General features: G+C 48.5%; 1 protein-coding gene across 2 annotated transcripts in view; it reads left to right on the top strand.

Annotated features, from left to right (window-relative positions):
- The window catches only part of ZDHHC14 (zinc finger DHHC-type palmitoyltransferase 14), a 292,138-nt gene that overhangs the window by 260,499 nt on the left and 17,359 nt on the right, over positions 1-14,280 (top strand). For both annotated transcript variants that reach the window (XM_053904321.1, XM_053904320.1), the window contains exons 6-7: positions 8,197-8,304; positions 9,424-9,533. In XM_053904321.1, coding sequence (XP_053760296.1) covers positions 8,197-8,304; positions 9,424-9,533 — 218 coding nt within the window. The remainder of the gene's footprint in view (positions 1-8,196; positions 8,305-9,423; positions 9,534-14,280) is intronic.

The raw sequence follows: 14,280 nt of genomic DNA, 5'->3' as shown, positions 1-14,280 counted from the left end.
CCAAGATCATTTGACGCAATACCCACTCCGTGCAAATTCTGCCCGGGTTACAAAGTCAAGAAGGAACCACCGGCCCGGACCTTTGAAGCACATTCTATCAAAGGGGGCAGGCAGAGCAGCGAGGGTGGACAGAATGATTCACTCATCTCCTCAATGAACATCTGACGGTGCCGAGACCTGGTGTATGACTCTGAGTTCTAAAAAGCAGAGTAAGTCTTATGTGGCATAAAACATCATGGAGAGCTTGAGGTGGGGGTGAGGGTCCAGAAGGGCATGTTGCACGGAAATCAGGAAAGGCTTTGGCAGGTAGCGTTTGCATAGGGCTTGGAAAGATTGGGGAAGAAGTCCTAAAACTGGAGACGTGGAGGGGAGAGATCCCAGGCAGGACCAACAGCCTGAGCAGGGCCTGGTGATACGCAGCATGTGTCAGGGAAGAGCAGCCCATCTGTAGGGCCAGACCTGGGCTTGTGTTCATTGATTCCTTCAGCAGGGTTTGCAGGGCTCCGGCCGCTTGGCCGTGCTCCCAGTCAGCAGGCCCTCCGCCCTGACGGTACAAGCACACAGATGCACTTTTGACTCCTACACACGGCGGGCATAGCGGGAGGGGAGCCGTGATAGCTCAGCCGTGGTTGGGGGGGGGGCCGGGGGGTCAAGAGTGACTGCTCCCAGGAAGGGAAAGGCCCTGACAGCATTGTATACCAGTCAGCCTTCCTGCCCAGGACGCTGGGGAACCAGCTTAGATTTCTGGCAGGTGAATGACATCACCAGAGCCTTTCTGTCGTGGTTGTTGTGTTCTTAAGAGTACTCATTTGCAGCAGGGAACACAAGGAAGGGGTGAGGCGATGTGTGCAGGGGAAAGGCCCCCGGAATTGAGATGGGTGATAAGGGGACAGCTGAGCAGGTAAGCAATCAAATCAGTGCTGCTGGGAGGGAGGAGGGAGAGTCAGGGCCAGTTCGGAGGGCTCAGCCCTGGGGACCCAGGGGAGGGAAGGCACAGTGGAAAGGGGAGAGAGCTAGCATAGGTTAGAAATGAGTCCTATTTGAAATACACGCGCAGCACCTAAGAGTTGACCCCCCAGGAACCCCCACGTGAAGCTAGAGTAACTTCACGGTCCTCTGCAGTTCCTTGCATGAAAGGCGGAAAGAGGAACAAGTCATGAGCCTGCGGTGACAACATTACAGCCTCAGAGGACATGGCACTGGTCACGCAGAGCCAGGAGAGCCACGGGGCCTCGCCTCCAGCTCACCAGCGGATCTGCAGGTGGAAGTCCCCGCAGGGGTCCCCGCAGGAACCGGGCCACCGGGGCCAGCAGCATCCTCGAGGAGGAGCCAGAGAGGAGAAGCCCTGCGATCAACAGTCGTCACGATGAAACGGCATTAACATCCAATTAAAAGGATTACAGTCATTTTTAATCATGACTTATTGTTCGGCGCTCCCAAATGAAGAGTTTTCAGTGGTTGCTAAATCAAATGGTAATTGGTTCTACGTGTGTGGAGGCTCTCGCCAGAAAGCCTTTTTATCCCCAATTTGCATTCATTTCGAGGCACGCTGTCTGAAAGGCACCGACGGCCTAATGGGCACGGTTCTGTTTTAATGGAATTTGGTAGAAGGCTCGGATTTGGCTCGATGCCCTCAGAAAGGAGGGACACCGTACTGCCCGTTGGAAAATTCATGACGGCGGCACAGGCCTTTGCTAGACTCAGCTTATAGGGCCCTTCTGTCCCGATGTCTGTGGATCCTCAGGGGGACCCCAGGAAATAGGTAGGACAGGTGTCCATCGGTCCCTTACAGCTGAGCCTGCGCTGAAGGGTCAGATGACCCCAATTTACACTCAGCCGTGTTGCCAGAACTGGAGCCCAGATCTCCTTACCGCCAGCCCCTCTCTCCGGGCAGGGAATTGACACTCTTTCCCACTGCCCCTAACCGGTCTGTCTGAGGGAGTGCGTGAAGAATAAGCATCAGATTACATCTCACAGGGTCACAGAATGGGGGAGGAGGTTGTTGGGGTTTTTTTAAATCACTCAGGTACTGGAAGAACATAACTCTCGTAAAAAATTTCAAAGAGAAACGTAAAAGAAGCACTGCTCTCGACCCTTCCTCTGTCGTTCTGTGGGAATCCTTGTCAGTTTTCACGGGTCTTTCCAGACAGTATTCGAAGGGTTTGAATACGTATGTGTCTGCACACCGTTGCAGGGACTGTTTCTACCTAAGAAGGATCATTTTCTTTGTATTCTTCAGCGGTTTGATTTTTAGCTGTTTCCTGAAGGTATTTCCATGTCAGCATATGGATCTACCTCATTTTTTTTTCAGCTGCTTTATAGAGTTTCAGAACACAATCTATACTATATTTTTCTGTTGATGAATACTTAGATTTCTTAATTGTTTTATTGCATAAAAAATGAGGTGGCGGGCCATCTTGCACGTATGTCTTTGTGCACAAGTGTTAGTGTTTCTCCAGAATTGACAACTAAATGTGGAATCACTGAAAGTTAAGCATATTTTTAAAAATTTTTTGAAGTTTATTTTTTGAGCGAGCGAGCGTGAAGGGGGGGAGGGGCAAAAGGAGAGGGAGAGAGAGAATTCCAAGCAGGCTCTGTGACGTCAGCACAGAGCCCCATGGGGGGGCTCCAAACTCACGAACTGTCAGATCATGACCTGAGCCGAAATCGAGAGTCAGGCGCTTAACCAACTGAGCCACCCAGGTGCCCCTCCAAGCATATTTTTTAATATTTATTTATTTTTTTGAGAGAGAGAGAGAGAGAGAGAGAGAAAGAGGAATGAGTGGGGGAGGGACAGAGGGGGAGAGAAGTAGGCTCAGCCATGTTAGCATAGAGCCTAATGCTGAGCTCGAACTCATGAACCATGAAATCATGACCTGAGCCAAAGTCGTCTGATGCTTAACCAACTGAGGCGCACACTGAGCCACCCAGGTGCCTGGAAAATTAAGCATCTTTTAAATGTTGACTGACATGCCACATTGTCCCCTAAAGAGATTGTACTGACTCGTTCTCCCGTTTCCCCACACCTTCATCCATATTGGATGTTACAGGTGCTGTGACTTTGGCCAATTTGATGGGGGGGAAATTCATTGGTTTAATTTCCATTTTCTGGATAATAATCAGCTTGTGCTTATTTTCATTTTTGTTGACATTTTTTTTTCATGACCACAATGTGCCAGCTCATAATCTCTGTCCATTTTGTAATCAGGTTGTTTGTTCTTTTCCTATTAACATGTTCTTTATTCTTAATAATAACCATTTAATATCTCTTGCCAATATTTTTCTCCCAACCTGTCACTTACCTTTTAAGTTGACTTCTTTAATACAAAAAAAAAAATGCTTAACTTTTAACAAAATCCATCTACAAATCAGATACTACATGGCTCCTAGATTTTGTGTCTTATATCTGAACCCCAAAATTATAGGCATATGTCCTTTATTTCCCTCTAATACCTTTACATTTTATTTCTTCAGTTTGGCACAGTAATTTATCTGTAATCTACGTGTGTGTGTGTGTGTGTGTGTGTGTGTGTGTGTGTGTGTGTGAGCTAAAGTTCCCACTTTGTTTTTCCCAAATGCTTAGTGAAGTGTCCCAGTGCTGTTCACTGTTCACTTCTGGCAGTTCTCAAACTTTTAGGTCTCAGGATCTCTTAACACTCTTAAACATTATTGAGGACCCAAGGAACTTTTGTTTAGGTAGATTATATATATTTCTAGAGGTCATGTTTGAAACTACAACTGAGAAATGTCTAAAACACAGAATGCACAAGTACTTTCCCTATTATGATGGGAGTGAGGCCCATCCCAAAGCCTTCAGATGAAGCCCCTGAATGACAGAAGCAGTTAGACTGGGAAGTAATGTCTTGGCATTGATTGGGAAATAGTTCTGACCTGGGAGTTTCCCTGAAAGGATCTCGGGGACCCCAAAGGCCCACGGGCCACACTTTGAGAGTCACCAGTGTATTCTTTCACCCAAATTTGAAATGCCTTCTGTAGCCCTCGTGCCCACAGGTCTGTTTCAGACTCTGTGTTTTGTTTACTAAAGGTGTCCTCCCATCCCCCAACCCAAGAGTTGTTTTTTTTTCAAGTTTTCTTACCCATTCTTGCACGTTTTCTCTTCCTGATATTTTAGAGTCAGTTTTTAATTCCTTTTTAAAATTCCGGAATTTTGATTGGAATTACAGTGACTTCATAGATTTGGGAGAACTGCACATCTTTATTTCCTGGTATAAAAGAATATGGGGAAAAGGATTTGAGAGACTGAAAGATGATGGTCACATGATCCACACCGAAGGGTCTCCCGTGACTTTCCATTGTCAAAGTGTCTATCATGTAAATTACCAGTTTGACCCCTCTGGGCCTCATCTTCCTCCTTGTAAAATTAAGGGATTAAGATAAATTAGGACTTTTTAACTTGAGGTCCATGTGTATCTATGGAAAGGTGTCAGGAGAGTTTCTAAAACTCCTGAAATCAGAAGAAAAAAAATGTGCGTGCATTTTTTGTTCTGAGAAAAGAGTGGGAACTCAGAAAGGTTAGAAATCTTTGGTTCCATGATCTCTCACCTTTTATGATTTTCCAAACACTGAAATGCCCTCACCATTCTGTCCAACGTTCTTCCCTTGTGTCTGCAAGGCCTTCTCGCCTCACTTACCTTCCCAAGGGCAAACAGATCCCTTAGGGCAGGAAGTGAGTCCCTCCCCCCTCTCCTGTCCTAAGTACAGGGCTGGCTGCACAGAAGGGCACCCAGCAGGCACTTCTGGGATCCCACGGAGACTCAGCGGAGGGCTGTTTGCCCATCAGCATTTTTCAAAGTCTTTTTCATTTCCACAGTCATCTAGTGAGTACCTCAAAGTGCGACATCTTGGGGTAGAACTTAAACTAATGCCACACCCCTGGCCAAAAAAGGGCTCACTGTCTTCTTGGGGGTTGGAGGGAGAAGGAGGCTGGCAGTGGTAACTGCTATAATTTTGAACCATCTCTGATACAGTAACACCCAACTGCTTATTAAATTGGCTCTTAGTCGAGTTGGTGTATGTCTTCCTCATTTCCTCTTTTAAAAATATCAGTGAATGGCTTTTGACACACTTATGAAAAATTTATATTAATCTTATTATGGCATAGATATTTTCAACATCTGGCTCTGGAGTCAGTGAGGGGATGTGTTGTTCAAATATTTGTTCCCCAGCCTGAGAGGGAATTTGGAGGGGGAGTGGTCTACTGAGGCTGCCAAAGGGTCACAAATCCCTGACAAAAAGAGGATCCCCATCTTCCCCCGCAGGGGCTGTGGTCAGCCCAGAGCCATGGGAATGTCAGCAGGAATAGGAAAGGAACCAGCCCAGGGCTTTTCTCTTGTCCTGGCACAGCCACACGTTCAGGGCTCCATTTCCAGCTCTGCTGTTTCTCAAGCAAAGTACTTACCTGCTTTCTGCCTCAGTTTCCCTGTTGGGTAAGTGGGAATCACACTTCACCCTGGGTCACTGAGGATTAAGTGAGTTAATCCATAGGAAGCCTTTGGAGTACTACCTGATGCCTAGCCAGAGACACCAGCCATTGTTACGAATGATGATGACGGTTCCTTAAGACATGCTGTGGGGGGCTCCACTGTGAGGGGCAAGGGAAAGAGGGCTGCGTCTTGCATTTTGCCTTGAATTCGTGTCATTTTGACACAGCTGTGAGCTAACAATCTGCTAATTATAAAATGTCTCTAAAGTGCATGAGATATTAATATAGAGATCTGCTAGTTTATTTTTGGACCTATAAGCCTTTAAAATCCCATGTCCACTGGTAACAACGCCTCCTTTGGGGAGTAAAAATTTTAAGTGGCATTGCAAAGGGAAGAGCCACCAGAAAATGGGCTGTGCCGCTTTAAATGCTGTGATCCTCCCTCACGTGGACATGCCAGGTCTTATAGGGTTCACGCATATGAATTGGTGTGTATTTTGACATCACCATCATTCTACCTGGACTGTAAACTTTTGGTGACACAGAAGCATTTCTGAGATGGAGGTCTGGCTCTTCGTGCGTTATTCAGCAAATAAATCTTTTGCTTTCATTCTTTATTCTCTTTCCTACCCTGATCATTTCTTGCTTCCGTTTCACGTGTCCCTTCCTCTTTGATCTATTTCTTGTCTTTTCCTTCCAGCCTGTGGAGGTTCACTGCCAGTGTCACCCGACTTTCCGCAACCCACTTCTCCTTGACTCAGTCTTCCCGCTGCTTACGTCCATCATTTCCCCCGGGACTCCACTCCACCCACGTGGTTTGCCTCCCCAGTCTGCCCCCGGGGCGGGGGGATGATCAGAAGAGGGGCACCTGTGAGCCTCACCTGTGAGAAGGCCGTTGAGAATGAGACCATTCGTGTGTCCCCACATGTACCTGAGGCCTCCCCTCTTAACCATTGGCCCACCTGATAACTCTGGGGTTCCAAGGCAGACCTAGCTTGGGATCTGCTTCTCTGCATCTCTCTCTTACTCCACAGATCCTCCCTACATGTCGGAACTTACCTGCTTTTCCATAATAACCACCTGGTTCTCCTCTTCTCGAGATGTAGCTACTCCTCCCTTTTTTCCGACTCCTGCCTCCGACTCCTTTTTTTCGACTTTTTTTTTTTTTTTTTCCGACTCCTGCCTCCACGAGGAATGGGCAGGGCCCGCGGTGGGCAGCGTGTGTTGGCATCTGTCTGACTCTGGGTGCGCTGGGCTGTTTTCGTCTTAGCTAGCTGGCAGAGGTACATTCTTCTCCTCCTCAGATGTCCATTTAAGTTCAGGGTAGTGCTTTTCTGAAGGCTTGCGGTTTCTAGAAGCTTAAGCCTCAGAAGAGCAGAGCATTCTTCTGCTTCTCCAAGAGCAGGGCCAGTGGTCTGTCCTGATGTTGAAAGTCAGTCGGTCAACAGGCAAGAGCCCATTCATTTCTCCCGTTTTGTATTTCGCCCCACATGCCCGGACAGTGGCATTTGTTAATAATGGCATGGCAGATTATGGCGCTGCACTGAATACTGTATTCATTGCTCTGGTCTAAAGATGAATTATATCCAGTCCTGAAAAAAAAAATCAATGGCGATGTATTGCAGTGTGATCTATGGCTTCTACCCTTGAGAGCATCAGGAAAGCCTGGGTGTTTACTTTCTCCAGCCTGTAACTTCTTGATGGGGGATGGATGGTGTATATTTAAACTCCCAGACCTGTGAGGAATATTTTTTCCCCAGAGAAACATCTATATCTTGTAAATGGAATTTTATAAACATTTGTGGAACAGAAAAATTCTCTAGTCCTTGGAAATTGCCACACTCTGGGTTGATTTATCTCATCTGTTGAAGAATACCACACTTTTTATCCTCTGGTTGTAGCACATTTTGTGGAGCTCGGGATGTGCCATCACTCAATGACTGATTAAGCATCCACGTTTCCTAGTTGCCCATCAAAGAGCTGAAAATAGCCTTGGGTGTTGGGGTGGGCTAAGGTGTTGGCAAAGAGTCCTCTAAGTAAAAATACCCCTCACCCTGACACCACTCTGAGAAATGCCCCTGCTGGTCCAGAAGCCCACCCATAGGTGGGGGCAGGCAGCCACCAGTGGGTGAAAGGATCATCCAGGCAGAGAGAAAGCCGTGAAGGTGAGCCCTGCCCAGGCTACAGTTGCCGGTGGCCGGCCCTGCTCACAATTGTCAACTACTGTTGTGTGACGGTTCACTCGGCATCAACATCAAGTTGGAGGACAGACCTGTTGATGTGATAGTGCCCAGCGTTCAGAAGCTGAGATTAGAGTCTGAGACTGCAGTGATGTTCATGTTCAATGTCGCGACCTTTCCTAGCAGGCCTGGGCCGCTGCCAACGCCGGCCAGCGTGCTTCCGGCTTTGCTGTCACAGTCATTGGCTGCACAGTGAGCCACAGGAAAAGGCCAAGGGCAGGTGGGGAGGATGGTCAGAGGAACTGTCCACCGTGAAACAGTAAACAGGTAATGTTCGGGGAGCCCACTGGTCGTTGACTGAGCACGATTGGGGTGAATCAGGAGAGAGGGGCACATTGCTGGACCTGAAGGGTCCCCCTCTGGTTAGGGACAAAGCTAGATAGATTCAGAGGCCTCAGTGAGCGTCTGTGGGTTTCCCATCCGAATCTTACATCATCCTGGTTCCGCAGGCACCCCGAGAACTTACCCCGCTTCCACCCCCCACCCCCACCCCGTTCTTCTCCTTGACCCCAGGCCACTGTGCTGGAGGCAGTGGTGTGCTTCTTCTCCGTCTGGTCTATCGTTGGCCTCTCGGGTTTCCACACATACCTGATCAGCTCCAACCAGACGACAAATGAAGATGTGAGTTCCCAGCGGTCTGGGGGGTGGGTGTGTGTGTCTGCGTCCAGAGGTGGGGGGGGGGGGAGGGGGACAGGAGAGAGGAGCTCAGGGGCCAAGGCCTTGTGCATATTCCATTCCAGGTATGAGCCTCTGGGAGCAAACAATGTGCAGGGGAAGCATTTTCCTAGGGTCTCCATGATTTCCAGTGGGGAATCTCTAACCTGTCTTACTTTCTGACCACATCAGTTAGATACTAAGGTCAGCTGAGAGACCCCCATCTCCAAACTCTGAGGGAGGGGCTTATTGTCTATTCCTTCCTCTTCAGTAGTTTTGTGAGCAACCTGTCATACCTCCTCTGGAGGAGAGACCACATCCAGCTGATATCTCAGGGTGGATGAATCTGCCTTTCACATTTAACACTTTTGGAGGGGACCGCCCCCACCCAGAATTTAACTTTTTGTCCAGGATTATCTGCCTTAACTGAATGCAGATGGAGAGGAGGTATAAAAACAGAAAACATAATGTTGGAAATGTTCTTCATAAGCCTGGTCCTCTTTGCTCCGAATATTTAGACTCTGACAGAAATGTCTGTTAGTACAGGAATTAAATGTCTCAGAATCAGTCAGGTTGCCTTAAAGGCTTGGGAAAATCGGTACCGAGGAGATACATGAGTTAAGAGAATTGTAATCGAGTTATTTGTATTTGGCAACTATGGATATTAGAATCTGTGGGCTTATTTTGGTAACATTGTGAGGCTGAATTCAGACTATAAATGGGTAGTTACGGGAGCCGTGTTAACTCTTTCCACTACCATTTGTTTAATTACTGGTTAGCACGCCAACTGTATGAAACAAATCTCCGCTGGCTTATGTGAGCTGACCTTTGGGTACCGTGTTGTAGGAACAAGAGATTATTGTCCCCAAAGAATGTTACTTTCTCCCTAGTCTGACCTGCTGTCTGGGGATATGTCCAAGTTTGAAGTAAATGGCAGTTTTCCTTGAGAAAAGTCTCTCAGTTTTCTCCCTGTGAAGAAATGAGAAAGATGTTCTACGTTCTTGATGAGTTTCTCGTGACCCCATTCGCCTAAACTGTGGCATCAATATGAAGGATGTTGTATCATTCGCTGTCCTTTTCTTTCAGATTAAAGGATCTTGGTCAAATAAAAGAGGTAAAGAAAATTACAATCCCTACAGCTATGGAAATATCTTTACAAATTGCTGTGTTGCCCTGTGTGGGCCCATCTCTCCAAGGTAAGAGTCAGAAAGGATCACGTTCTCTAACAGAGCTCGGGAAAGCCAACAGCACAGGCCTCCGGCACAGGCCTCGCGAGCTGGAGACCTGGCCACAAAACCCACTGTCACCTTTGGTCACACCCCCTATATGACCGCTGCTCAGTGGTCTGCTCTGTGTCAGGGAGACACGGCCTTAGTGAAGTGGAGATACGGCTGTCTCTTGTGTTGTTCCTGCCCTCTTTTTGGTTCTTTCACTGAATTTGTGTCAAGGTTGGGGAAAATCTCCTAAGGATCCAAATAGGAAAACTGAGGCACGTGACTCCAATTAATTACTGAGTCATCTTGAGCATCTGTGACGAGCAGAGAGCTGTGGTCAGCTTAGTAGGGGGACCGGGACACAACGTGGGAAGCAGGTAGAAAACCTGTAGAAGGAGGTGCTAAGAGCTGAGTCATACAGGATGTACATGCTAAAATAGCTCAACAGGACAGAGCGGAGTGGGCTGAAGCAGCACGTATTATGGCAATGGCAACATGACCACACTGACGATGGCAGTGGCTGACACTGAATAGTGTTAGGTCTGCTCTAGGTGCTTTATATGTATCAGCCTTTATTCATTGTTTTACGGTTTTTTTAAATAATTTTTTAAGTTTATTTTTTTTTTTTTTGAGAGACAGAGAGACACAGAGAGAAAGGAAGTGTGTGTGCACAAGTCGGAGAGGGGCAGAGAGACGGGGAGAGAATCCCAAGCAGGCTCTGCACTGTTAGCACAGAGCCCAATGCGGGGCTCGAACTCACGAGGTCATGACCTGAGCGGAAATCCAGAGTCAGATGCTTAACCGACTGGGCCACCCAGGCACCCCTGTGTCAGCTTTTAACACCTCCCTCTGTGCCGGTGAGTCAAGGCAGTATTATGCCCGTTTTGTGGACGAGGAAACTGGCACAGAGAGGTGAAGTAAGGTGCCAAGTTCACACAGCTAGTAAACTCTGCCTCATCGGGACCCAAACCCAGGCATCTGGTGTCAGAACCGGGGTGTGTGTGGAATGGCACTTGCGAGCGCCCCCCCAACCCCGCCCCAGGCAGGATTACGTGAGTACAAAATGCTGTCGAATCCTGCTTATTGGGGAGCTACATCATGCAGAGCATTTCGAACAAAGTAACCCATCATCCACCATATTTCTTAAGCAAGTACTCCGAGTCTCTAGAATGAGCTTCCAAACCTTTATTACTTCCTCCCTCGTGGCTTCTAAATGTATAAATGGAGAGATTCCACAAAAAGCCATGGGGACTGTCTCCGAGGCAGCCCCACTGTGCACTTGGACCTCCATGGCCAGTCATTGCCGACATGTGCTAATGGAATGCAAACTTAATTTTTATTATCAGCCTCAGTGAAATATCATTAGGAAAGTAAGGGTGTTGCCCTCCCCAGAAACAAAATCCAAGCATATAGTCCCATGCCACGTATTGGTACTGGGTTATGTTACTGGTACTACTGAGCAATTAGAAATTGGTTGTTTTCTGGGGCGCCTGGGTGGCTCAGTCGGTTGGACATCAGACTTCGACTCAGGTCATGATCTCACGGTTTGTGAGTTCGAGCCCCCATGTCAGGCTCTGTGCTGACAGCTCAGAGCCCGGAGCTTGCTTCAGATTCTGCGTCTCCCTCTCTCTGCCCCTTCCCCATTCACACTCTGTCTCTCTCTGTTTCAAAAATAAATGAATGTTAAAAAAAATTTTTTTTAAAGAAATTGGTTGTTTTCTAGAAACAAGAAAGTTGTGAGCCTAGTGTGCCATACTCCTGCTGAACTGGGGGCCCCCCAGAAGCCCCTGGCCTGCCCCTCAGAGGCTTCCTCTGAGGAGGGGCTGCACAAAGGGGCAGCCAAGGACTCTGGATTGGGGGCCACCTTGGGCTGGGAAGTCAGGCATGCCTGGGAGGGTGCTAGCCTCTCTCCAAGACAACTCCAGACCCACCCAGGCATCTCTCTTGGAGCTCTTTAGGCCAGAAAATCCCTCAGGAAATTCTTGGTTTTTCACAATTTAGCTTTGTTTCCTACTGGCGTGTATTTATTTGTGGAGAGTGGGGTAGGCCAGCAGCCAGGGCTAGGGCCCTTGGAGGAGCATAAGAGGCCAGGGGAACTGAATAGGCCTCCTTCCCTAAATCTAAAATACACATCTGAATCCATGAAAAGAATTTAAAAGTCTCACATTTTGAACAAATCTCTTTTCTTGTTCCCCATTTGGTGCTGCTTTGTTTTGTTTAGAGAACAAATCTTGTCACACCAAACTTCTTTCTTCCATAACTGGATAAAATTTCCTACTGTGGCTGAGTTGGCGCTGTATTCTTTCCAAAACCCAAGTCCCTCTGGATGGGGCATTTCTCAAGGACAACCTCCCCTCAGAACATCGTGAACTGCTCACAGGTTTGCACAGGGAAGATGGGCTGCTGGCCTCTCCCACTGCACCCACAGGCTCCCCCAGCCTGGGCAGATACAATGGGGGGATAGTGCCTGGCTTTGTTCTTCCCTCCTGTCACATTCTTTGCCCCTTCTCTCTCTGCCCTACCTCACTCACCCCTGTGCCCATTAGAGGGCCAGAGCCTTCCCTGGACATCCCAGCCAAGCCTGTCCATCAGGGACTAAGAACCAGTGACATGCCCAGCATCGTGTGCCTGAGTTTCCTCTAAAATGTTCTTAAATGGCATAATGATGTGCTCATAAGAGTGTTTTTGTGGGGCTCCTGGCTGGCTCAGTCAGTTAAACGTCTGACTCTTGATTTCAGCTCAGGTCATGATCTCACAGTTGTGGGATCGAGCCCTGCATCAGGCTCCACGCTGAGCCTGGAGCCTGCTTGGGATTCTCTCTCTCACTTCCTCTGCCCCTTTCCCTCACTCATGTTCTGTCTCCCTCTCTGTCTCTCTAAAAAAGAAAGGAAGGAAGGAAGGAAGGAAGGAAGGAAGGAAGGAAGGAAGGAAGGAAGGAAGAGAAAGAAAGCAAAACAAGAGTGTGTACATGTTTCCCACTGAGAGCTGTGAGCCATGAGGGCAAAGACCCACATTCAGTTCCCTGCATGGGTCCCAGAGGTGTGCATGGCAGCAGGGTAGGAATGGCCACATTTGGGGGTAGGGGTCCTCATACAAGTCTAGCAGAAGGAATGGAAAGTTGGAAAGAGAGAAAGACCACTCCCAAGGTGTGGTCAGGGTCAGGCCCTGCAGGCCAGGGCTAAGGGTCAACCTGTGGTTGACAGGTTTAATAGAATGGCAAGTCTACATAGTCAAAAAGGGGCTGTGACAGAGGGTGGGGTGCAGTTTCCATAGGAAACCCAGGAGGGCTTCCCAGAGGAGGGGGGCTAAGTTGTCATCTATTCTAACAGATGAGTAGGAATTGGGGGAAGGGAACTAAGGGAAAACAGAAAGGGGAGCAGCATGTGCAAAGGCCCTGAGGTGAGGGGAGAGCCTGTAGGAGAGGGAACTAAAGGAACTCGTGTGTAGGAGTGAGCGAACTACAGAGGGCAAAGCAAAAGGTAAGGCCAGGGGAGCACATCCAGATTAGGAGGGGCTCCTGGGCCATTGTGAGGACTAAAATGAGACTTGGGGCAGACTGTCACAGTCTTGGGCATGTGGCTGGTCCATTAAACAGGCCTAACACACAGGATGAAGGCTGAGAACAGGTTTGTTTTGTCCTCCCTGCTGCCCTTTCAGACTCTTTTGATGACCTAGTTCTTCTTTTTTTTTTTTTTTTTTTTTTTTTTTTTTTTTTGCTCCTGAATGAAATCCCCTGTAAGTCCCTTAGTTTCTCCTGTCACTTAAAAAAAAAAAAGGACTCAGGGCACTTTCATTTCCTTGAGAATCATATTGTTTCAGTGAACGGAAACTCCGGAGTTCATAGAAAAGCAACACTTTCCACCCCTTCATCCCTACCCAGGTTGGGGTTTCAGGGGATCTTTTGGAAAGACCGTTCCGCCCGACTCCACGCTGGTTCTCTCCCAGGGGATCTGCGTCTGGCCTCAGCCTCGCCCCGCCTCCCTTGTGTGTGTCCTCAGGAGGGTACAGGTGTCTGCCTGTCCGCGGCACCCTTCTTTGCTTTTTACCCCTTTGACCTTCTGTGCCTGGCAGGGGGTCACAAACTTGGTCTGAGCTGCACGGGGCTCCAGCACCTCTTTTTGAAAGATGGAGCTTCTTGTTGCCTATTGGTTTTTCTAAACCTCTGGGGATCCAACAGAAACTGAAGCAGACAGAGTCCCATTCCAAGATCTTATCACAAGTATTTTTTTGATGCCTTGTCATTGTGTCGTCCGAACACCTGAAGGTAGAGGTTGCCATAACTCCTATCTTCTGGGGGCCTGACAAGTAGCAGGGCGACCTCACGGACCAGCCCTCCGCCCTCAGGAGTGGGGAATGTCCGTGAGCACATTGGATGCACCAGCAGCATTTCCGACGAGTGTGGCCCGAGCCCCAGATGGTGGGGGCCGCACCAGGAGCGCCCACTTATTAGCTGCACCTCCTCTTGCCCTTTGTAGTGCTGCCCTTAGACTCGAGGTCAGCTGCCAGGCAGAGGGGAGTGTGTAAAATCACGACGCCAACCAGGCGACAAGTGGTATGTGCCCCTAGAGGAGTCACACGCAGGTCCCAGAGAATCTGGAGAAGGGGCAAAAGCAAAGGCTGGGGGCTTTTGAACCTGGCCTTGAAGAACGGACAGTGGGGTGGAAGGGAGAGTGACTTGGGGCAAGAGAAACCAGAGCCCGAACGAAAGGCACAGGTGGCAAAGCCCAGA

The sequence above is a fragment of the Panthera pardus genome, unplaced genomic scaffold, assembly GCF_024362965.1.
Source record: "Panthera pardus isolate Hobbes unplaced genomic scaffold, ASM2436296v1 HiC_scaffold_17, whole genome shotgun sequence".
Taxonomy (NCBI): Eukaryota; Metazoa; Chordata; class Mammalia; order Carnivora; family Felidae; genus Panthera; species Panthera pardus.
The sequence above is the reverse complement of the archived record's forward strand: the minus strand, read 5'-3'. Positions and strand labels throughout refer to the sequence as shown.